This window comes from Vespa crabro, chromosome 10 (genome assembly GCF_910589235.1).
Source record: "Vespa crabro chromosome 10, iyVesCrab1.2, whole genome shotgun sequence".
In the NCBI taxonomy this organism is placed as follows: Eukaryota; Metazoa; Arthropoda; class Insecta; order Hymenoptera; family Vespidae; genus Vespa; species Vespa crabro.
The window spans coordinates 4,209,427-4,236,588 of record NC_060964.1 but is presented as its reverse complement, the minus strand read 5'-3'; the positions used below and the strand labels follow the sequence as shown (position 1 = coordinate 4,236,588).

Sequence of the window (27,162 nt, the reverse complement as noted above, 5' to 3'; positions counted from 1 at the left end):
ATAATTCGTTCGTATAAATTTCTAATGTTCATAAAGAAACTATATCAGATGAGATAACGAAGCGATTAGAATTGATCAAAAAGAAATTCCATGCAACATTTTTTTTTATTTTTTCGTGTCTCCTGACAGATATTTCTATCTTACATAACACATTTTTCATCCGGACGAATAATTAATCGCAACTTGTACGAATACCCTGGCGTACAAGTTCGACTCCAATAATATTTAGGCTGTCACTTGATTTTCTTCATTTTTTTTTCTTTTTTCTTCTTTTTGTTTTTTTTTTGTTTTTTTTTTTGTTTTTTTTTTTTGTTTTTTTTTACAAGATAGCCGATGATCTCTCATGTGTTTGTTCGACTACACTTTTCTCTTCGTGTATGTATACATATAAAAATTATATTATATATTTATATATATATATTTATATATATATATACATATAAATATATATATATACATATATATATATATACACACATATATAGACCTACTATAATACAATTACAAAGTAATTACATACATATTTATAATCGTCATAGAAGCGGCATTTAAATTCTACAGGCATCGTTTTTGATGGTGAATTTCAAAAGAAGATCTAAAGATCAAAGCATAATTGAGAATTTATTGATTGGAATAGATCACAGATAAGAAGCAGTTATTATACGAATTTTAAACTGTCTTTAGATTTTCTTCAAACAGAAAACATCAATTCTTTTTTTTCTTTTTTTTTTTTTTTTTTATCGCTTATTTACTATTAACATCCAATATTTTTAACGAAAAACATTATACCTTTTTATTCAACTCCTTCGCCTTATATTAAATAAACATAATTTTATTTTGAACGTGCGCGATATCTACACATGAAATACTAATAATCCTAAATTCAAGGTTCATTCGCATTCTTCTTCAAATCCATCTTATAAATGATGCCTGTTACAATATAAAAATCTCAAAACTGGTACTAGCGTCTTTCGCCTTCTTTATTTATACTATATATTTACACTTTATAAAGGGGCGATATTGTACACTGACAACAAAAGAAAAAAATCTATGTCATCTTCAGCGTAATAATGTATATATAGAGAAAAAAAAAAAAAAAAAAAAAAAAAAAAAAAGAAATAAAAGAAACATAATTTAGCTAGGATCGTATCCTTCCTTGTTAATTTCAATAATCTCTTCTTTACACCAAATACGTAATGTACATATTACATACACATCTATTTAATCGCTCTATTGTAACAAAAATAAATCAATTTCATCCTTTTTTTTGTTTGCCCTTTGAAAAGAAAAATATGCACGTTTGAATAATCAATGTCCGAACACGAAGAATGATTTGAAGCCAAATACGCGGACGGATAAAATGAATAACGATTTTGAAAACAAATAATCGAAATCCCCACTTTATTTGGGCAAAAATAGTCGATCATTCTTAATTCCTTAACACAAAAGAATTTTACTTCTGCCGGATTTTCTCTTTCTTCCATTTTCATATACGCGTTTCCTTCTTTCTTTTCTTTCCTTTTTTTTTTTTTTTTTTTTTTTTTAATACATAAATAATTTCCATCTTCGTAACACATAAGCTTCATTATATAACATAGTAAGTTACAGCATTAATCGTCTCCTTATCGTTATCGTTATTAATATTATTATTAATGTTATAATTATTATTCTTTTTATTATTACTATTATTATAATGTTTGCTTCACAAATATATTCGCATTCTTAACTATTTGTATGTGTCGAGGTTTGTATCGTTTGTTTATTTGTTTGTATGCAACCCTGAGACTACGATTCTATGCCACGGCGAATGGATGATGATTAAATAAAGGAGGGTAGGAGGGGAAAAAAAAGAAAAAAGCTTACGAAAATTGTAGATTTCTCAATTTCAAAAAGGGGGAACCATATAAAAGTCGGTTTCATAAAAATACATCTTCGCTTTTATGTCGAATGCTCTGATTAAGAAAATATTTCTTCAATATTCTTACCCGTTCTTTTCCGAATTTTTAATAGTTCAGCACGTCTGATATTTAATAGTTCAATATCATCGCACTATGAAAGTTTTACATATATCGCATCTTATTGTCGGATTTATAATAAACGATCGTATATATGATAGATACATTGAATTCCACTTGAAAATAATAGATCACATAACGAATCGGATTATCAAGATATAACAAAAGCTGATCAACGACGCGCGAATTAAGCTAAGCTTTATGAAACACCACCCTTATCGCCAAATCTGGTTAACATGGTTTCACCATGCGCGATAATAGAAAAATTAATTTATCGTATCGATTTTTATATACATGGAAATAGTTCATAAATTATTATGAAACCAACTTAAGCAAAACAAAAAAAAAAAAACAAAAAAAAAAACAAAAAAAAAAAGCAAAACAAAATAAATTCATATCAATATATTACAAGATCTCATAAACTAAAACGTTCGAATTTTTACGAAACACCAATAATTTCACAAAAGAGAAAAGCCAAATATTGTGTAAATATCACAGTCTAAAGAAGAAACATTTTCACATTGATAAAGACGAAAAGGAAGAGCGTGACAAATGAATTGATGTTAGTTAAATCGAAAGTATAAAACTTATAAGAAAAGTTAATATAACAACTGAACAGTAATTTAGTTATCGATAGGAAAAAAAAATTTCATTTGCAAGAGATTCAGAAAAAATTTCTCTTGCGTCAGTCCTTTTCGTTGATTACTTTCAATTTTTCTTTTTTCTGTTGGCATCTTAAAGTGAAATTTATCCATGGAGAAAAAAAATCGAACTATATATACATATATATATATACATATATATATATATACATATATATATATATATATATATATATGTATTTAAAAAATGAGCCACGTAATGAACGAGAGAGAAAAAACGTAGGAAGCTGCAAAGAACACAGATAAAATTCGCCGTGGCTGAACAGCCATGTTTTCATTTCATTTATTATGCTATCTACTTCATGACAAGGAACAAATCATCAAGCAGGAAAACTTGAAAGAACTTATACGAATAAGATATGGGAAGTCAGTATCATGAAATATTCATCGTGCGTAAATGCAGGATAGATGAAACGTTGTAAGATAAAAGGACAAGAAGGAAAAGCAAGGTCAAAATAAAGGAATAACGCTACATTTCCATGATTTGGATAATGCAACGACGCGAATGAACAATATATTGCACCGTAAAAGTGACGATATAGACATACGATACGACTACACCATTATGCATAACATTTTCACCGTTTCTTCGAACGACTTTTTGTACGTTACTTATAATTCGATAATATTTTCTTTCTCTTTTGTGCAAAAATTGATTAATTTATTGCTCGTATCTATATTGTCAAAAAAAAAAAAAAAATAATTAATTTTACGAATTTTTCCGATACATCACGAAAATGGATATATAAATTTCAAATATAACAAGGAATAAGATCGATTATTCCTTACGATAAAACTAATTCAATTTTTTATATCGTTCTTTAATTTCACGGAAATATAATGAAAAAGGAAAAAAAAATACAAATATCAGTGAAAATGTTATGGCAAACTAATGCTAAAGAAAGCTCTATAAAACAAATTTATATTCGGTTTTTTCAATTCGTACTGAACTTTCACGTCAGAATAGTAGCTCTTGTTACATAACGAGTTTCCTTCCATAGAAGCAGTACTATGCACACGTCCCGCACGCGATACTCATAACGGTAATAACTAGATAATAAAGATCCCTGAATATATATATATATATATACACACACATATATATACATATATTCTCCTACACTTTTGTGTGGCACGCGCAATATTTTTGCGATCATTTTAACAAACAATTAAACTCCCCTTTTTTACTCTCATGAACCTGGCAACCTGGCCAAAGTCCGTTCTTAAAATATATTCCTAATGTATCTTATACAAAAGAAATTAAAAAAAAAAAAAAAAAAAAAAAGAAAAAAAAAGAAAGAAAAAAAAGAGAAAAAAAAAGAAAAAAGAAAAAAAAGAAAAAAAAACAACGTGGCTCTAATTCGAGAACGATCCAGTCATTCTTTCTCTTTCTTTTTATCTTCTCCAACTTGATCAATCCTATTCCTATCACTGGTTTTATTTGTACAACGATACGCCCTAAAGGTTTAAAGTGCCGTAACTATGGATGTTCGATACATCTAGCTTAAGTTTTAATTATTATTACTTTCAACATTAATTCCACCTATAATGCCAAGTAAACATTTGTATTATCTTTTTTTTTTTTAAATTATTAGCGTTATACATGTACATTCCTCTTGCTAAACTAACCGCCAGAAACGATATATGAATTCAGATTAATGACAAACATGAAATGATTAGCGTATCTCTATTGCAAATATGTAACATCAAACACCCACAGTTTATCAAACACCACAATTACTAAACTTCGATCTGACTTGTACGATCATTGACTCGATGTCACGATCATAATGATCAAGTGTGTAAACAAAAACATATTTATTTGGTAATGCGATCTATCGATCAACAGACTATATACTATCCTATAATGATACCTCTAAACGTAGGCTCCTCGCATTTTATTCTCTCCGCGTTTTATGCTGAAATCACATTCCCTTTCCTATACCTGTAAAAGGGGTACTTGAAAAGGAAAGCTTGGTTACTTTAAACAAAGACAGCTAACGGTATCTCAGAACTATACGGTTCGATGATCGTTGGGAAACACTGGTCGAAATCACTCCACGCTTCACCTTTGAAAAATAAAGAACTTTTTGTTCGCGAGTCTGTTCGAAAAAAAAAAGAACAGAACTGCACTGTTCCTCTCACTTATCACTCACTTGTCATTCCTTTTAGTTTCGAAAACGTGAGTAACACCTTTATTATTTCCGCGTGATGTTTATTATACATCGACTATTAATGATAACTTTGACGAACTCGTTCGATTTCAATGATAATATTCGACCAGGTTCTAGTTGTTTCATCGATAATAGGCAGCTTCCAACATCTCTACAAAGAGCTTGTTCATCGGCACTTTGCCCGTTCTATAAACACTCGACCAAAATCTCCTTACAATTCCATCGGCCTGTCTAAGACTAGGCAGTATTAGGAACATGTTTTGCGTAGCACGTAACGCCTGTCCTGGCCTTACGGCTGCTACGCAGTCCGAAAGGGAATTCAATATTGCGTCGCGGAAACGATATAGAGCTTGAGGTTCGTCCGATCTCGCGTCGCTATTCGCCAAAATCAATGCCTTCAGCACATAGTATTCTTCTTTGATCAAACCCAATCGTTGAATCCTTTCTACGATCTGGATACACTATCATAAACAGTAATGATAAAAGAAATGTTATTGGAATTCGAAAAAGTCACTTGTATCATATTCAAATTCCATTTGATAAAACTAACTTTCTTTTTATTTCGTAACCGACTCGTAGCTCTACTTACATGCGTATATAGCTCTGTACAATGGCATTCACGTGCCAGACGTTCATCCAAGCTGAAATCTTGAGCGAACCACAATCTGCCATTATTAGGCATACTTCTCCACGCTAAACTGAAAGTTAGGATTTCCGCCCATGTACTTTGTAGAAGCCGCATTTGATCGTTTAAAGCTAAACTGCTGAACCCCGGTATTTGCTTAGCCCAACCTTTTAAATAAAATCCACATTTTATATTATAAAACGTACAGCTTATCGCACAAAATATTTTATTATTCTAATAATAAATTACCGATAATTCCAACTAATTCGCGATCATATAAATCCGACAATTGTCCCAGTATCCTTTGATCTGTATCCAAAGTGTGAGAAAGATTCGATACTTGTAAAATATCGGGTTCGCACGCAGCTAGAGCTTCGACCATTTTGTTATCTATAAACACACATATATAGCTTTAACTAATTCACGTAATGTCAAACATCTTGTTATAATTTTATACATTCTACTTGATATTACGATATCCAGTTTGCTTTCGTCTAATATAAACCAGACTTAATAAATATTCTGCAGCTTACTTATTTGTTCCCCAGATCCTCCGGATGCTACGCTCGCTTGAAATATTAAAAAATCTTTGTTTATATGAACGGATACTCGAACTGATTCTAAAGATTCTTAAAATGGCATCAAAAGTCCAAATGAAGGTACATGGTAAATAACATTACCTTCCAAAGTAGCCGTTTTCACAGGGATGTAAGGATCCGTAGATCTTCTGTATTTTTGCCTGCCACCTCTAACCCGATCCAATCGCACACCTTCCTTTAGCATTCCCTGGCGAAGACACTTTTGAAATCTGCACGCCTGGCACGCCTTTCTTCTACGTTTATTTATTTCACATTCTCCGTTTGCCGGGCAAGTATATTCAATGTTACCTGTAAAGTTACTCGCTATTTTATCGTAATATACATGGCCTTGATCCAGATAGTACCATTATTAAACATATCGCAACGTTTAATTAATATATAAAATTTATTGGTACTATCTGGTAATATCAAATGATAAAATAATCAAATTTTGCTATAGTCGAAGAAGAACGTGAAACTTTGTTTACCTTGTATAGTCCTCTTAAAGAAAGCTTTGCATGCTTCGCAAGATGCGACACCGTAATGGAATCCACTTGCAACGTCTCCGCAAACGAGACATAATCGCCTGGGCAACATGTCTTCCTCCTTGATACCTTCCTAAATAATAAACAGAAAATACGAACTTTATTTTGAAAGTTTATAATACAAAATACAATATATAACGATCATGTCTTGCATTTTTAGTAATACCTCGGGAGTTCCTAAAGGTTGAGTCGTCGATGAACAGTGATGCATCTCTGGACTACCTGGACTTCCACTACCAGCGCCTCCATTTCCGCTACAAGCACTGCCACCACCACCACCACCACCACCACCACCGCCATAATCAGGCGGCACATCCATTTTTGTGCAAATTGCCTACAAATAATGCATCATTATTGTTGTACTGATATTATATTAATCAATTTTTAAATTTTTTATTATAAGCTACAATGTTTTACCTCCTGATTTTGCAGTGTAGTGGTCGGTGAACAAACTTGATAGTTTTGCGTAGGCGTGGCGGGGTTGTCGACTTCTTGTTTAATGTTTGGCATGGTTCTGTTGTAGCATATCATACCTTCGGTAGTAGCGCCAGACATCATACAAACCTGCAAAAAAAAAAGAAAACAAAATATAAGTAGTAAAGGGGGCGAAGAAAAAAGTGAAAAGAAAAGATTCGGCTCGAAAAAAAATTATTGCTTTCTCTCTTCCTCTCTCTCTCTCCCTCTCTCTCTCTCGTCCTTGCAGTCAGTTGCACTTTTTTCAATCGCTATTTTTAATACGACCAGCACCGCGAACATTTTTAGAATCGACTTCAGAGAATTCGCGGTTGGGAGAGGATGTCCATAACGTTGCTCTCGCAACGTTCGGGCCAGGCTCTAGAATTGAAAAAAATATTTTTCAACTCGACCAACCGCGCTCTTCGTAATTAACCTCACACCATCGGCCTTTCTCTATAGCTCTTCTCGACTATAATTTTCTCCTAAAATCTCGTTCTATTCGTATCGACGACAAAATAAAACATCTCCAAATGATTCGTTATTAAAAAAAGAGACAAGAATGGTATCACATATACTATCGTAAAATGATAAATGAAATCTACTTGAGTAGATTAAATCAACTATAATCAAGAAAAAATCTTGAAGAAAAAGTAAACGATTTCCGTATTTTAGAAAGTTAATCGGACGATCGAATGTTCAACAATAAATAGAATCATTACATATTTACATGTTTACATTTACACGTTTACAGTTCAATAATAAGCCTTTATGTACATACTTGTTTTTTGTAATCTCGTCAAAGAAAAAAAAGGAAAATGGATGGTGCAAAGCATCTTGCATTTAATCGTCTGCTCAGAGATATGTAGATACGCGTAAGAATAAGAACGTTCCCGCGCCATCTGGTTGACCTTGAACTTAAATTTCTTTTTTTTCCTCCCTTACGCAGTCGAACGGTCTCGAGCGAAGCGTCATGAAGAACAGCTTTTAAAACTGCGACGAATGGACTTGGAAAGATGGTCCCTTAAACAAGCCCTAGCTAGGTTCCGTGAACAAAGTAACGGTGAAAGGATTGCGTAAGCCTTCTTCTCTTTCCTCTTCCTCCCCCCATACTTCTTCACCTCCTACTCTTGATCTTCTACCCTCTCCATCTTCCTCCTCATCCTCCTTCATCTCCAACTTCAATCTCTCCCACCACCACCGACACACATACGGTGCCGTAGTTTAAACTCAGAAAAAAGATAGAGGAACGCAGGATATCTGGTTGAACTTGAACTTGACTTCTCAGATGAAATGACGATCGCATTCATACGATTCAGAGTAGCCTAGAATGTATGACCTTATAACTTTCTCTATCTCTTTCTCTGCATTATTTCTTTCAAGAACGTAATATTTAATTACCACCTTATACACACATGCATTTACCTTAACTAGCTACATACAATTCTGCACTATTTCAACTATTTCCCTTTCTTACGCATTAAAATTTAATCGACTATAAAATACATATAAGTCATTGAAACAAAAAATCTTCTTAAACCCGCAAATTAATATATTGCTTAGGCGAGCCATCATCTATAACTGAACATTTTCGAATTCTATAAAAAAAGAAATTATATAATGTGACAATTATAATATTACTTTTTTTTTTTATAATAATATATTGTACTATATTAGGAATAATATAACTTTGCATTAAACAAAAAAAAAAGTGACTTCGGAGTCACGTGGCGTTGTTGAGGCTCAATGAAAAAGAACTTATAACATAATTGTTTCGATATCTTTTAAGGAAAATTTTCTTTTATATCCATAAAATGTTAAGATAAGATCAACGATCGATGATCGATGATGAAAGCGAAGAATTTTTCACGCGATACCGATCTAACACATCTATTATGTGATATTCATATGATTGCCGAGAAAAATTATAAACGAAGATTGCATAATGAAAGCGTGTACTTGAGTCCTTATTAGAGCATAGTATGAAATTAAATAGAAAAGGAAACTAAATGGAAAGATAAAAAAAAGATGCTTGGACTCGTCAGGTTTCTCCTTCCATTTCCACAAAAGCGTTACGTTATCATCTACGCTTGGATTATTTCTACCGGCAATAGAATTGAATCCTACATTATGTCGATATTGTTATGACACAATAAAATAAATATTTACGAGTTTCTATTAATATATATATATTATATATATATATATATATATATATATATATATATATATATATATATAAAGTATTTAATACAAACTCGATCGAATTTCATGACCTTATTGATACACAGCTTATGAAAATTTCACAAAAAAAATTTGCTATAACAATGAAAACAATTTTTATCTATTCTTGATAATACAAAAAATTCTTTGTTCAATGTTGCATAAACATGTAAATAAAGTAATAATCATAATGTATATATTTAAAGCGTCACATTTGAATCTCGATATCTCAGAATAATTGAAGCTGTTAACGATAAAAAGAAAAAAAAAAAGGATTATAAATCTTCGAATTTTCAATATGAGTATTACCTTGAAATATTGACAAAAAAAAAAAAAGAAAAGAAAAGTGCATACATTTAAATACATCCATAATTTCAATTATTACACATATTCACAAATTTAGTATTTACATTTACAATGTATTGTATTGTATACATCTTATATCATAGGCATATATTAACTTCATATATTAGAGTATTGCGTATATATGTCGTATATAGATAAAGGTATATCTAAACTATATTTCATTGATGGCTCTTCGATGTATCTAACAGAGGCCCTACGTGTTACTTCGAAAGGAAAGTAACGGGGAAAGGATTGCGTAAGATGCATCCTCTCTGTCTCCCTCTCTACCGTCCTCTCTCTTTCTCTCTCTCTCTCTCTCTTTCTCTCTCTCTCACTATTTCTTTCTCCATTCCTCGATTTCCCCAAGCAACCCTTTACTTCACTCTTTCCTTGTTCGATCGCAGATTAAATGATCGCTGGAAGCAAGACGCAAGAGAGACGAGAAAAACGATGAGACACGACAGCACACGCAGAGAGCTATCTGTGGTTGGCCTTGAACTTGACTTTTCTGCGTGTGCAAGGAAGAGAAGGGGTGAAGGGGAACGATACGAGAATGAGAGAGACAGAGAGAGAGAGAGAGAGAGAGAGAAAAAAGAGAGAGAGAGAGAGAGAAAGAGACACGGCCGCGTAGCGAAGGCCGCAGAACAGCGCCATCGCAAATTTAGATACCGAACGCCAGCGGAAATGGCCGACTACGACGGCCTTGACGTTTCTCTCCCTCTCTCTATCTCTCTCGCTCTTTCTCTCTTTAACCTCCCCCCTACCCCTCTAATGCCTCCAGCGACAGCGCCCAACGCTTTTCAGTCGTCTTCGTCGCGTGCCTTTTTCTATCTCTTCTAGCATGCTCTTTCTCTTTTTTTTTCTCATTCGTCCTCTCTCTCTCTCCTTTTCTCTCTTTCTTACACACACATTCTCTCTCTCTTTCTCTTTCTCCCTCTCTATTTTTTCCTTTCTCTCTTGCGAGCGCCCACTGACTTCCGCTGCTATCAGCTTCCGACTGTCTGGCTGAGAGATTCGCATAAATCTTGACTCCATCGATTTCGAAATACTTTGTCAAGAAACAAATATACGTGCATATTTATGCATGCATATATATATATATATATATATATATATATATATCAAATTTATTATAATAAATATACACTATGTGTAGCAAAATATATATATATATATATATATATATATATATATATATATATATATATATATATATAACTAGTTCATCATTTGAAGATCCAGAATTTAGTAAGCAAAAATAATTAATAAAATTCTTATAAACATCTTATTCTGTTCGATATTTTTTTGTCTTCCAATAATTCTTTTATCTGACCGATTTATTATTACTCTTACAGAGTATTGAAGAGTTATGGCCCTGAGATTTGTACATCAGTCGTGTATTTTTTATGAAGATAGATCGACAACTGGTACGAAATAATAATTAAAAAAGTAAAAAAAAAAAAGAACATTATAACCGTGTAAACAAAGGAAAGACAAACTTTTTTTTAAAAGTTCTTTTTTTTTCAGACGTCACGTCCATATATTTATATTATATCCTGTATATTTGATTGTATTTGAATATATTCGATAGAAAACAATTTATGAAAAGATTGCTGGGTTAATTTTAATAAAACGACTCGGATCAAATGCATGCAAAAGCTGTAAAGCTCCCAAACGGGATAGAAGAAAAAAAATTCTCTTCTAAGCACGTCCGCTCGTAGCGACGAGACGTTTTTTCATGTTCTTAAAATACATACACATATAATCGAATATAGGAGGGAGTCTTTCGAAAGTAACCGAGACATTGATATACGTGCGATATCATCTTTATGTAACCTAGAGATTGAGAGGAACGGAATAAAAATAAAGAAATTAAAAAGAAGAAAAAAGGAACGAAAAAAAAAAAGAAAAAGGAAAAAACACGCAGAAAATTTCATGAGATTTGCGATTAATTTCTCGGTTAGATTATTCCCATTTACAATTACTAATTGCTTCGAGTTTATCGTACGGAAGAAGGTTTTCTTTCATTACGAGTCGTTATCGTTTCCGCGTTAGAAATAATTAAATCAATCCTGTAGATTATCTTGTAAGTACTAAAGTCTATCTGTGAATACGTTTTGAGAATTAAAAGTTGTATTATATGATAATGATTATGAAAAAATTATAAAGTGACTAAAATATGTTAATATTATAGTTGAAAAAAAAAAAAGATTAATAATGAAATAAACGTTCCATTTTTATTTTATGTTACATTAAATCAAAGATATTAAATTAAAACCTATATATATGTGGATTGATTTCGAAATAATTTTCATGTCAATAATAATGCCTAAATGAAGGATCTAATAAATTCTTGTTCGTGTTGAGATCGAGTAACGCGATAGATACGAACTACAAAGAGTTAATTGGAATTCTAACTGGTTGCCGCACCATGACTGACAGAATTACATGTACTTAAAATCCCAACTATACGCATAAGCAAGAAGGTTATACGTCACCGATGGCGTAACTCGCATCACGATTTTACGCTATACCTACTTAAAATCGCTCTTTATTTCTGTTCATCGTTCGTAGTTTCGCAACGATTTGTTCTCATACCTCTGTGACGTAAAGTTTCTTATTCTTCTTCTTCTTCTTTTATTGTAATTATTATATTAACGCGTTTAACCTAACTCAAGAGATATTTCGTTCGGCTTTATATGATCAAATTATATATATATATATATATATAAAAGAAAAAAATGGCTACTTCGCGCGACACATGGAACATTAATATTTATAATATTAGAATTTTATTTATAATCATTCGACGTAGATTACGATAAAATAACGATTAATGAAATAATCGATGAATAAAATAGTTCACGAAAATGTGAACGTATCAAGGGTATAAATTCTGTTAATTAAAAGACGTATGGAATACGTTAAGCTTCGGGGAGAAAAAAATATCAACATCGATAAACTCACGACGAACAGGTAAGTGTAGTAAGCACACTCATCAATGTTTCACGAAAAAATTCTAAAGATGGATAGTTCGATAGAAATGAACAGAGTTTATAGATCCTCCTTCTCCAACAGACGTTTATCAATTTCGATCAAACTTTCTGCAATCATATAGGTATGTACGTACATAAGAGTTCTGTGGGATATATCGAAATTTTCAAGGTCCATGAAACCCGTCGCACCCGTTTTCAAACAAGTCGATTATGTAAGCGAGAAAAAGCCTCACGGCAATACGAAAGAGAATAAGAAGAAACGATGCCAGCTGCTCTTTATCGTTGTTTCGACTTTGTTCATCCTATTCCTCGAAAGAAATTCTCCCTTGCCCTTTTTTTTCTCAAATTTTTTATCCCAATTCGTACAAATTGTTCGTTCTAATGATACGAAAAAAAAAAAAAAAAGAAAAAAGAAAACGATTTATGATGACCTCAAACGCATACAATAATACGAGACAATAGGATATATGAAAGAATTTGACATGTAAAGATATAAGTCATGGCATGGGTATATGTTTCATGTTAAAGGGATGTATTTTACTTGTAACATCTAATTAATAATCACCACCATTCTAGTCACGTGTATCGTGTCTGCGATGCTGTATATTTCCTCGCACATAATCGAATCCACCATCTTCTTATTAATAGTCATTTTTTAGATGTTTATTCGCGATTACGCGACCATTTCGTCAATCTAACGAAGAAAATGAGATTCGAGATGGTCGATTGGAAGAATAAACGGAAATGAAAGATCGTTTAATATCAATTTTTTCTTTTTTTTTTTTTTCTTTTTCTTTTCTTTTCTTTTCTATTTTTTTTGTTCGTTCATATTCGATCATTTCTCTCTTCTTATCTGTTACTATGCGCGATATCGTTCAAATAAATTTACGATACGTGATCACGCTACGCCATGATAATTTGTAATTTTGAATGTAGACGAATATTCACCTAAACGAAAGCATATTACACCAAGTCGGAAGAATATAATCTTCGATGCTTCAAACAGGATTATCATTATCGTGAATATATCGTCGTATTCATAGAATCGAATAATTACGATAAATTTCTTTATTGCATAATTCTAAATACATATTTATATAGTTATATCTATTTAAATTTATTTTCTTTTGTAAAAATAAATATCCGAAGGCTCGACTTTATTCATCTATCTTCGGGATAATCTAAGATTGCTTCCTTTGATTGTTACCATCGCACAACAGCATCATCGTGAAACCACACATTTATCGAGACTAGAAAGAGAAAGAAAAAGAGAAAGAAAGAAGCCATTGCTAATGCGATCATTAAAGCTAATAAAATAAACTTGAGAAGATATAAATAACTCCGTACGATAGTCCGTGTTTACTCTTTTCCAACTAGTCGTTTAAATACGCAGAATAAATGACTCGATTCATTAATAGAAGTTCGATAAATTTCTGAATTCTTTCGATATCTCGACGGATAAAAATAAAAAAAATAATAATAATAATAATAATAATAAATAAAAAAAAGACGGCCGTGAAGACGATCGTGAATCATTGAACGAAATTCCTCGTTTTCTCGGTCCAATCAAGAAATTTGTTCGTGCACACTAGACATATATAAGACTGGTCTTATATACAGATATTGAATAAAATATTTCTTAGATGTTCCTTATATAGACAATTTACGTGAGTATATATACTTTATTGAATAAATCTGAAGGCATATGTGACATATGTTAACATATACAAGAGTATTGCCTTTAAATTTTCTTATTTTCTTGGCAAAAATGATCACAACAAGTCGATCGTATGATTGAAAGCGAATTATTAATCGTAATAAAAAATATTATTAAGTAGCAGGTGGATGGTGTTCGTGCGATTGAAACGCGTCGAATAAGAAATCGATCGGGCGAGGATGAAGACCCTGGCTCGCACGGTCAAGGCCGAGACCTTGGAAGTTGTGCACTATCTACCAATTTCGCAGACTTATCCAATGAGAAGCCTGCGAACCCCTTTCCGATTGTTCTTCGGTGTTGCCCCTTCCCCTATCTATTACCCCTAACGAATAATAATTAGAGATAAATACTGATATCAAAAGTACTTATACATTTTATCGGATCTCAATAGTACTTATATACGATGTACTTAGATATATATGTATATACGTTTTATATACGTCCACAGTCTTATATATATTATATGTGTGTATATATATATATATATATATATATATATATATATACATTTGATCGCATCTCTAACGATAATAGATCTGCTTATCTTGATCAAAATTATGACTTCAATCAAAACACGTTCTATGATTATTTCAAATTAAAAATGTCCACTTTCCTTATCATAAATAAATTCGTACACACCTATCTATCGATTGTTTGTCACGTTCCAAGTTCGATAATAAGAAACCATCTAGAAATTTAACGCTATCCGTATTAACAGCTAACATCGCCGAAAACAAGCTCGATGTGTTTCCACTTTGTTGGCAGATTTTTTTAAAAAGAAAAGAAATAGAACCTCTTTCATTCTCTTTATAGAGAAAACGCTCTGAGGGTCGTTAAATAATTGATCAAGATGGATAAGGATGCAATGTTTACAAGCTTCGACGAATCTTCTCTCACGCGTGTCACCGGAAATTCATTAAATTTCTTAAAACCTCTTATGTTCCTTTCCTTTATGTAAGGATGCAAAATACATACATATATACATACATACATATAGACATACATACATACATATATACACATATACATACAGATAAGAAAAAAAACGAAACTTCTATACACGAAACGTTTTTAAATTAAAATTTTTAGATATTAAAAAATTACAAAATAGAGTTGAATATCATATCTCTGATAATGTATAATGTATGAAATATATTTTAAGAAATTAATTGAAAACTTATACTCATAATTATAAATATAAAAAAAAAAATTGTTAAATTATACTTTCATGAAGACCAATTTTGTAAATTTCGGTATCATTTTTTTTCTATCTATTTCTTTTTTTTTCATTTTTTATCTATATACGAACGAACATATAGACATTACTTAAAATTTTATTCTTACTACTCTTAAGAGTAGTCATAATGGAATTACTACTCTTAAGAGTAATAAGAATGGAATAACTACTCTTAAGAGTAGTAAGAATGGAATTACTACTCTTAAGAGTTAAGAATAGTAATTGTATTTAGTAAGAGTTAAGAGTAAAGAGTTAAGTTAAGTTAAGTTATTAATCTTAAGAGTAGTAACCTGAGAAAATTAAAGGGATAATCTATCTTTTTTATCAATATACATGTATAGGCCTATAATTGAATATTTATTATTTCGTTATACCGTAAATCCGTCAATTTATTTCGTCTGTTCACATATTGTCCAAGGTTAGGACTAGCCCAACTCTTTCTCTCTCTCTCTCTCTCTCTCACACACACACACATACAGACACTCTCTCTCTCTCTCCCTCTCGCTTACTCCTCTCTCTTTCTCTCTCACTCTCACTCTCTCTCACTCTCTTTCGATGTGATGACGTCACCGACGTCTCGTGGCCTTAAACTTGACTCCCCACCAGGCAAGCACCAAAAGGCAGCAGACGATTAGCAGAGTGAAGGCTGGTCTCACCGCTCTTTACAATTTCCCTCTCCTCTCTCTCTTTCCTCTTCTCCTACCCCACCCCCTCTCTCTCTCTTGTACACGCGTGCGCAAGCACGCCCAAGTTTATGATAAGAAAACGGTCTATCATTGATGAATGATCGTCGATAGGAGAAATCTATTAAAATAATCTTATTCTGAAATTTCTCGAATTGCTTTTACCATTTTTGAAATTTTTCTTTAATTGGTCCATCGTTTAATGTCATTATATCTGAACAATTTTTATCTTATACTTTTCAACGACAGAGCGTATAAATTTATAATGTCGACGAAATGGTCTCGTAAATGTCTGTTAAAATGTTTATCGGTGTCGAAATTGAAAAACGTTATTCGCGAAGACAGACACGTGAAGTATCGAAGTATAAGAGAAATGAAAGTAAAAGGTGGGAGAGGAGTAAATAAAAAAAAAAAAAAAAAAAAAAAAAAAAAAGAAAAAAAGGAAAAGGAATGAAAAAAGGAAAATAAATAAAAAAAAAAAAAAAGAAAAGAAAAAAGGACGCGAAATACAAAGAAATAGAATAAATATTAATTTCGTCGAGACGACGCTTATGCGGCACGTCAAAGAAGTTAAAGATCGTTCGAGGACGTACAAAAAAAGGTTCTTCGGAGTAGGAGGAAATCGAAGAAGCTCGCTAAAGCATTGCCCTCCGGTTCTTTCTCTTCTGCTTCGACGCACGCGTGGAATTGAGCAAGATCGTGATCTCTCGTTGGTATCTTACACGTAACATTTACGTATAACAAAACTCATATTCACGGATCCGTTACGCACCATGTATATGAACCATAGAGCTTAGGATAAGATACGAAACGCGCGCTAAACTTAATACGAGATAATCGTTTATGAGCAATTTCAAGGTAGGACATTATCTATTTTTAAAATAGATCTTTTTAAAATCTGTGTTATTGCTCTCCATGACAAATAGTAAAAATGACGAAAACGACAACGTAAAAAAGACTCGCTAGATCAGTTGCTGGAAACAAATATCGACGAACTTCTGCATTAAATTTTTGATTTCTTTATCGCGACGAAGAAAAAGAGAGAGAGAGAGATAGAGATAGAGAGAGAGAGAGAGAGAGAGAGAGAGAGAGAGATCAAGTTTTTCCGCCGAATCCCACGTTTCCATTCTCGCATTGCTATTTCGAGCATACCTTCGAATTTTATATTTAGATATCCTTTCTATCCTCGCTCCAAGGGCAGCGTCGTCTTGGAAGGGTTAAGGAACGAACGAAAGAAAGCAACGAATAAAAAAAAAAAAAAGAAGAAAGAGAAAAAAAGAAAAAAGAACGAAGGATCGATGAGAACTCAAGTAGAAGTATATAAAAATCGCGTAGAAGAGGGAAATATAGAAGTGCGGATATTTTTTTTTTTCCAACGTTTCTACATTTCGATGAGCTCGCGCGACACAAAGATCGATTTTTTTATACGTTAGAACACATCGGCTCGGAGCACTCTTAAAAACAAAGAGAAACGCGAATACGAAAAGAAGAGGAGAGATATAACAACAAAACTCGTTAGAACGTTCGATTCTTTTCGGATGATGTCAACCGAAGCAAACAATTTCTTTGCACGTGGGTAAGCTCTTTTCCTACTTTTTTGTATGAGAAAAACTGAAACACAAGTGTCATCAACTCTCTTATTTCAAATACAATGAATGCGAATCGCTCTCGTCTCTTCGTATTTCCATCCACGTGCGTGTCCTCCGTTCAGAAGAACGTAAACGACTTGACAAATTTCTTATCCTTTTCTTTTTTTTTTTTTTTCTTTATGTTTCTTTTTCTTTTTCTTTTTTTCTTTTTTCTTTTTTTTGCAACTGCCGTTCTCTCGAAGACAGCACGAGCCGAGCACAAAGAAATTATTCTATGAACCGTAAAATTCGTTTTACTTAAAGGAGCGTGGGAGGGTGGAGAAAAGAAAAGATACCTCATTCCTTTGTTCTTTTCAAATTAATAATTTGTATAAAGGAGAGACGTCGAATAAACTTTCATGAAAAACATTGGAATTTCCGTACACGTTACGTGTATGTTTCCAATAAAACAAATTATAAGTTAAAATTATAGAATTATGTGCAATAAAATGAAACACAGATCGGCGATTAAATAATATAAGGAATTAAAGGAAGTTCAATGGACTTTTCTGCATATTATTTTATTTTAGTACGAGGAGTGAAGAGACGAGAAAGAGAGAGAGAGAGAGAGAGAGAGAGAGAGAACGAGAGAGAACGAGAGAGAGAACGGAAAACAACGTTTAACTTCTCATCCGCGAGCGCATGCGAATGCGGAGAGTGAAAATGTATAGTGACGAAATCGTAGACGATCTCTTAACACCGATTAATCTCACCTCTCCTTCTAATCTTTAGTACCTCCTCCCTCCCACTATCTCCCACTCAAACTAACTTTCCGTGTAAAGTAGAGAACGACATCAAGAGAAAAAGAGAGAGAGAGAGAGAGAACACGCAAAGTACAAGTCTCTATGCTATACACGTAGATCTTTTGAAAGACAAAGACCGAATGCGAAGTAGTGGTAACTGTTTCGAAAGACTTATGAACTTTGCTATCATTCTACGAAAGAAAAAAGTTATTTCTCCGGCTCGGTCCACAATCGATCAAAAACATCTCTGACGAAATACACGCATAAGTACGATATAGGAAATAAATATAAAAAGTATAAACTATGAAATCTTTAGACAAAAAGTTATCATTAATTAATCGACAATTAGAGAGGTCCTTATCACTCTCTCTCTCTTTCTCTCTCTCTCTCTCTTCCTCTCATCTTCTTCATTTGAACACCTTCGATCGGAGTCGAGCGCGCGTGTACCACGTAAACAAAGCCACGAGTTCGTGCGATAGAGAGAAAGAGAAAGACAAGTAGAAAGAGAAAGAGAGAGAGAGAGAGAGAGAGAGAAAGAGAGAGAGAGAGAGAGAGAGAGAGAGAGAGAGAGAATGGGAGAAGGTGTACATGAGGTGGAGGAAGTAAACAAAGAGAAAAGAAAAGAAATGAAAAGAAACGAAGAAAGAAGAAAAAGCACGTACCACGTCGTACATCCAGGCCTCCATATCGTTCTCGCTCCTTTTCACACTGAAGAATAAGCAGAATAAGAGTAAGCAAAATAAGAAAATGGCGGCGGGATATATCACGAGGGCAAGGAAGACGTTATTAGCGTTGGAAGTACGCGAAAGGGCAACGGTAATAAAATGGAGAAAATTATAGAGGTAATGGAAAAGAAGGTGACGATGGTGATGGTAAAGGAGAAAAAAGAATAGAACGCACCGCGAATCATCCCCGCGTGGCTACGCTCGACAACGCGTCGTAAACGCAACGGCAGTAAAACCTGAGACTCGGCGGAACCGCGGCTCGCGCGCGACTGAACGCAAACACGCGCCGGAGGATGCGGTAACACCCCCACCCCACCCCATCCCACATGCGAACCCTAGATCCGCGCACGACGCGCGACGACCGAAATTCTTTCTTTATTTCTTTTTCTTTTTCTCTTTCTTTCTTTCTTTCTTTCTTTCTTTTTCCCTTTCTTCCTTTCCTTTTTTCTATATTACTATGATACCCGGCTTGATTCTTTCGATCGATCTTCGCTAAATCTTAATGATCACAAAATTTCTTCTAAAGAACGAAAGAGAGGGAGAGAGAGAGAGAGAGAGAGAGAGAGAGAGAGAGAGAGAGAAATAGTTTTGATTAATATGTTCAATTTTATCGTTAGATAAAGCAAACGATCTGTAATGAATTCGAAATAAATACAAATACAACGAAACACACCCCTTAGCTTTTTAACACGATACCATTATTTTATACACGATCTGTTTGATTGATGAAAATCAATAATTACGGATCACAATGCGAATATAATGGATTTGTTTATCGTCTAATTTTCAACCTTTGAATTTATAAGTCCAAATTTCAAAACGATTTCTTACCTATCGTACGATCAAATTCCTTAATCACACGTCTACTATACTTATTTATATTCTAAGATTTATTTCTATTATAATGAAAAACACGTCGCTTCGTAAATCGCAGAAACAGTTGTCGAAATGCGCAAAATAATCTTCGATAACGAAAAGTGAATGCCGATAACGTGGTAAATCGATCACTCGATCGCTCACCCAACGTGACATGAAATTTACGTTGCGTCTCGCGCTAACCTAACAATTTTCGATGAAAACGAATTATTTCAAATCTATCTTCTTCAGTTTTTTGATCCATTCGAGATAATAAAACTCCATTAAACGAACATTATATCATTACAGTCGACATAAGATTTTTCAACGAGTACTCGCTGATTTTCTTTGGCTGCTGTACGCAATTGAACAAACATACGGGATGGTCACGCGCGACGTGATGATTTCGTCTTATCAACGATCTTTGATTTTTAACATTAGATCGAAAGCATAATAAATGAAATCATAAAACGATTTGAATACATCATTCAAAACTCTCGAATAGTTTCATCTCGCGCAACAAGCATATGTATCGTATTTAAGAAATCATGTATTATACGTATACGTTGCCGTATACCGATTACGTTATTTACGACTCTTCGACAGGCTCGACGATCCGATTAATCGTAAAAATCATCAAATGAGAAATACTTGTTATTAAATACCCGTATAAAAATCTTATGAAAGAATGACACATGTTTACCATATATAATTGCATTGCATTAGTCGACGGAAACACAAAATCGCGTTATCGCCTCTCAGCGTATATTCGATCAAATCGTTCATTTGATAGCTGCAATATACGCATATGTTATTCGATAATTACAAATATCGCGTTGTAATATCTCTCATTTTCGGCTTTTTCATGGCCACGGCAAATCGGTCATTAACACTGTTCACCTTGGGCCAACATATGATAGAACTTATCTCATTTATCTGTTCGCACTCGAAACGATTTGCGATATCAGCTCAACCACTCAAATATCTTCGTCGTCATATTTTCTCCTTTTCCCCATTTCTATCGAACTGCATTGCCTATATGTGTATATACATATATACATAAGTATGCGAACTAGCCGATAGATAAATGCGTATAGATCAAAATCGATATTAATTTATACATTAAATATCAACGTCACGATACGTCAAGTAATGATCTTTGAAAAGGAACAAACTATAACTCGTACAAATTATTAACAAAAAAAAAAAAAAAGTAAGTTTCGATGTAGACAAGCCTAAAGAACCAATCTATCTAATTAAATATCTCGCCTCCCCCATTACCCTTTTCTTTCCTAAAAAAAATATCATAAAAATGTCTATGAAAATGTCATAAGTTTTGAAAGACAAGATGAACAGATAACACTTTGATAAGAGTTTAGATATCAAAATAATAATATGTTGGAAATATGCAATATAATGAAAATCGGTATCGTACGTCGCAATAACGGACGACTCTTCGAGCTGAGGGTAAATCGATCGAGGTTCTTCTACCTTCTTCGCTACCCTTCATTTTCCCAGCCCGGATTGATACGCTCCTGGCGCGTCGTCGTGCGTATATAAGTACATACATATATACACATATATACCTACATACATAGATCGTGGGTATATCGCGATGGTCATTGGTGGGGGTAGCCGGTGATGGAGGTGGCGGTGGCGGTGACGGTGGTAGCGGCGGCGGCGGTGGCGGCGGCGGCGGCGGCGGCAGCGGCAATAGCGGCGGTGGCGGCGGCCATGGACCTGCTGGAGGGGGCGGTGGCCTTGAACTTGACTGCCGCCGTTTTTGTGCACAGCCGTCGTCCGCCCAAAACAGCCCACCGGCGTAGGACTCGCTAACTTTTCTTCGCTATTTCCTCTCTATCGGGATCTCCACGATCATATACCGGGTGTCCCATTTTACTCGATCCACGAAACTGTTATCAAAATTATTAAGGAAATTTTCTCGAAGTCAAAACTGATCTATATTCTTTCGCATTGAGAAATTAACTTAGAATAGTAATATGGAAAGAAAAAAATAAATAAAACAGAAAGAAAGAATAAAAAGAGAAAAAAAAAAGAACAAATTAATAAAATAGAAAAATCTACAAAGTCAACAACGAACGTAACACGGACTCGTGCGCGCGCGCGCTCGCGTTTGTTTAAGTTCACAAATCTCTTTAATGTCTCTTTTTAATCAAGCTTATTTATTGCGGCGTCTATCTTCTTGATTCAGATTTAAAACGAGTCAATTAATCGAATTACAATCTTCTTAAGAAGATGAATCTTTTTATTAGAACATTTTGTCGAAGAACATGGAATAATATAAATTATAATAAAAACGGCCAACTATAAAGTAGCTTCTGAATATATATATATATATATATATATATATATATATATATATATATATATACACGGATGCTATTTCTCATACCATAGATCTATCGTTATATAACATTCAACAGTCACCATTAATCCTAAATCAAACGAATATATTGCACTACGATCGATCAAAGTTGTATTCAACGTCTACGAAGTATCTATCCATCTACCTACATATATACGTGTATATATACACATAAAGAAGCGTATATATATGCTTCTTCCGATCAATTTTGCGCAAGAACTAAACAATTTTCCGATTTTAATGCTAAACAAAGTTGTCGTCAAATGTTCTTATCTATCGTTTTACGTATTCAACGATAATAAACTTTATCACCGTATATAAAGTAGACAATATAAAATGAAGTAATAAAGAGAAGATATATTTCACAAGTTTAATCGCAACAAAAATAAGACTAACTTTTGTGCAAGTTTACTGACAAGTCAATTGTACAACAAACGAAGAAGACCATTTATACGGACTATCATTGTATGTACGTAGCGAGATATTAAGAACAAAAAAAAAGCATAATTGTTTTTACATGGTAAACGATCTAACGCGACGAATTGACTTCAGAAATGTTCCTTTAACAACGTTCAGAGGGAAGTTAACGATTGCATTTGTCTTTACTTTACAATGTTATAAACAATAAATAATATTCGGGTGGAAAAAGTATTTATAATGGTATTCTATGATAATTATATTTAAAATTTCGTCGACGATCAATGTCAGTTGTTATCAAGATAGGTAGATATTCCTTTTCTTTTGTATCAAATCGATGTTAATTCACGCTATTATGAAGTTTGAGAAAATTCAATTAAAAACAACAAAATATTGGATCACACGGGAGATCAGATATTATAATCAATGGAAAGAGACATGACTTGAAATTTTCTTGCAAAAAATCATGACGAATGTCTAAAGAGAGATATCGTGAGACTCGCAAACACACGCAGACAGACAGACAGACAGACAGATAGACAGATATACACACACTCACACATACATACATCATCATTTGATTGCAAAATATTTATCACGTTGGAAAAAATTGTGAATTCTGACTAGCAGATACGTTACGATAATAATATAATTAGTTGAAAAGATCAGATAGGAATGAATATCTTTTGAATACAATTATAATATTGTAACTTATGTTAATCGATTATCATTGTGTTCGAACTTAAATCCGATTGTCCACTTAATGTATATATGTACGTATTATATATAACTTTTTCCCAAACCCATATATATATATATAATATTAATAACATTGCGATGAGAGAAGAATTGAAGAATCATTGAAGATGTCGCTATGTTGATTGTGCATCAAGAGATTTGAAAAAAAAAAAAGGACAAAACGAAAAGATGAGAAAGAGACGGGAATTTTTAACTAGAAAGAAACGTCAACGAAAAGAGGCCTTGAAATGGAGAGACGAGACGAGGACACAACGCCAAATTACGTATTACACGATGTGTTCTTTCGAGAAGAATAAAGAAAGAAAGAAAGAAAAAAAAACAAAAAAAAAACAAAAAACAGCATTCCTAAACAAATCGTATCGCCCATGATCTTTTTTCGACGATGAAATCATCATCGTAACGAAAAAAAAAATACAAAAAGAAAAAAAAAATACAAAAAAAAAACATGATATTATTCTTTCGAAAATCATTTGGAAATCACATTTGCCAATGGCACGAATCATTATGTCAAGCTCAATATTCAAAGCAGTACTATAAAAGCGTACCAAACGTATAAATATCTCTTTTCGTTCTAATACGAATCCGACCTTGACACCGAAGCGACATTATCAACCTTTCGATTTAAGATACTTCCCTATGAATTCAATTATTATAAGATAAGATATTTACATATCTATATATTAATCTCCGAATGTATATTTTTTTTTGCAACGTTTTTAGATTCGATCATAAAGTATATATGTAAGAAAAAAAAAAGAAAAAAAAAAAGAAAAAAAAATAACATAGTAATAGAATATAAAAAGAATGACTAAACAAAATATCATTAGAATAAATAATGATAATAACGAGAAGGCACAAATAGTGATAATATAATCTTACCGGAGAGGCCAAGTCAGGGTTGAGGTAGGTAGACGTAGGAACGAATTGGATCGATATGGCACTCTCGCTTTCTCATGCTACCGGTGGTGTGTTACGCACGTATGTATGTATCTACGTATGTATATATGTACGTATGTATGTACATATGTATGTATGTATTATACTTACATACACGAAGTCGCATCTATGATACCTTGGAGAACGGGATAGCTGAAAGCTACCTCTTGTCTCTATTATTTTTTTCCCATTTTATCCTCCTCCCCCAAACATATTCTCTTTAATTTTGACAAAGGAAGCAAACGTAATTTCGTTCGAATAACTATCATTATCGACAAACATAAACGTATATAATGCATTAGACGTTCGGAAAATATCCATTAATATTTTATACAAGGTAATTCAATATCACCAAACGAATTAACCTTTTTCTCATATTCTTTTTTTTCCTCTCTCGGGGTTTTCTTTTCTTTTTTATTTTTTCTTTTTTCTTTTTTTCCTTTTTTTTTGTAACGAATTTTAGAAATAAAATAACGGAGAAACATTTTCTCTATAATAAATCAATAGATAAATGATCCTCAAGTGATTTATTCATTCACTTTGTATATATGTATATATTTATCTGACTCATACGACGATCCTCAAATTATAGAAATTCGAAATATTATTCAATTCATTGAAAATTATTATTTTCAATGTTTTATACAAAAAAATTTTTTTACGACGTAAAAAAATATTCATTAAACATAATATAAATATGTTAAGCGATATAAATGCAATTGTCTGAAAAGAAATCAATTATATATAATGAATAAATATACATATATTATTGTGAGAATGATAATGGAAGATATGTTGAAGTAAAGATAAATAAGGGGAATAAACTTTTTGTGAATGAGAGAACGTATCCATAAGAAATTAAGATTTAAGAGAAGAGATACCTACTATAATTAATTATTATATTTATTTACCTAATCGCGGATTCGTATTACCTTCGATGAAATACAATCTGTGACTGTATAACATTTTTATTTTAATTCTATTGATTTTAAAATGGAGTTTGAAAATTAACGTCGATAATATCGGAATTTATACCCTCATCCGTTGATACTTTCACAATTTATCGAAATGAGGAAAATAAGAAATGTTAAAAAGCAAATAATCATACCGATACATACATATATATATATATATATATATATATATGTGTGTGCATATGTATATGTATATACAGATTGCAGCGAGTGCAGTTGAGGACTGTCAAACGATTCACGGAGAGTCACGTGCTCTTCGAGAAGTAGCCATGCGTTAACTGGAAGATTAATGTCACGGATTACGTTGTCAGTTACGTATTATGTTACAAAACGAACGCAAATTTATCCCGTAGTATTCCTTTAAGAGATCGAAACATTGTATAGTTCATTTTCGTACACGTTTTTATGAAGTATCCCATTAAACGGATCTTAAATGAACGAATTTAAGATACCCAAATCTCGGTCACGAGCTCGCACAGTACTTTCACTTTTGCCAAGATCATCTCATGCAATTCCGTCGTGCAAAAAACACAACATCTTTAATCATTCCACGAAACAGGAAAAGATTCGAGACGTAATTTTTTCTTTTTTTTTTTTTGCTCCTATCTTCTCAAGCATTAAATGAGCGTTATAATCTAGAGATAGAAAATCGAACGCCAGTAGAATTCATTCGACTATATGTTTTTCGTCTTACAACGCACACTTTTTTGCTCGACTACAAAAAAGAAAAAACAAAGGAAAGAAAGAAAGAAAGAAAAAAGGAAAACAAGAAGAAACAAAATAAAAAAAAAAAACTACGGAAAAAAAGAAAGGAAAAGTAAAGAATAACGCGTGACATGGATTGTGAAAGCAGTGCGGCAAATTTCAAGGCCGCGAGCATTGATCGCTTAATAATGAAAAAAATGATGTATTATCCAAAATAAATACAGTCGTTCGCTTCGAAATGAGAAATTAAAGTTGGAGTCGTGATATTCGAGCCGTGAAATAACAATGCGGTGAAAATTGTTAATGTATACACTGGAATGTATACGAATTCGTAAGAAAGATGGCGTCCATGAAATTTGGCAGGTCGCTAATTCCAATGGACTTTCTCTTTGTTTGGTGTCTCTCGTCGATGACGAGATTAAAGGGCGAACGTACGTTAAAATAAGCACGAGCACTCACCCTAATTTTTGCAGACTCTTTTGTTTCTTCATCGTTGATTGAAGGTATTTGTTCGCGGGAGAAATATTAGAGTAATGGCCGATTCCACGGCTCAGTAGAAGCAGAAAACCCCGATGACTTCTATTCGTTGCGCATGTGGCGCCGTCACGTGTGCGCGACGTCATTGTAAACTTGGCAACTCGGAATATAGCTGGTGCTAACCTCTGTCGGTAAATGTTTGAATCACCAATCCGAAGATAGTTGCTCGATCTTTTGAAAAAAACAGAAAAGTCTTTTAAGTTAATTATATTATCGACTTTGTATATTGAAAAGTTTATAAAAT

At 33.0% G+C, this 27,162-nt stretch overlaps 1 protein-coding gene across 11 annotated transcripts; it reads right to left on the bottom strand.

Moving 5' to 3' along the window:
- Nucleotides 1-86: 86 nt before the first annotated feature.
- On the bottom strand, nucleotides 87-27,062 carry LOC124427490 (steroid hormone receptor ERR2). 11 transcript variants are annotated; one of them, XM_046970469.1, is made up of 10 exons: nucleotides 26,841-27,062; nucleotides 19,287-19,332; nucleotides 7,017-7,163; nucleotides 6,766-6,933; nucleotides 6,543-6,672; nucleotides 6,157-6,378; nucleotides 6,010-6,045; nucleotides 5,726-5,866; nucleotides 5,441-5,643; nucleotides 87-5,312 (listed from the first exon to the last, which is right to left on the bottom strand). In XM_046970469.1, the coding sequence occupies exons 1-10, from the start codon at nucleotides 27,002-27,004 to the stop codon at nucleotides 4,974-4,976; spliced, it is 1,596 nt and encodes a 531-aa protein (XP_046826425.1). In that variant the 5' UTR covers nucleotides 27,005-27,062; the 3' UTR covers nucleotides 87-4,973. The 11 variants fall into 11 exon arrangements, with proteins under 11 accessions (XP_046826425.1, XP_046826426.1, XP_046826429.1 ...); XM_046970470.1 differs by having other exon boundaries at nucleotides 6,157-6,363; nucleotides 26,841-27,019; XM_046970473.1 differs by lacking the exon at nucleotides 19,287-19,332 and adding an exon at nucleotides 21,795-22,117 and having other exon boundaries at nucleotides 26,841-26,956.
- Between the last annotated feature and the right edge of the window lie 100 nt (nucleotides 27,063-27,162).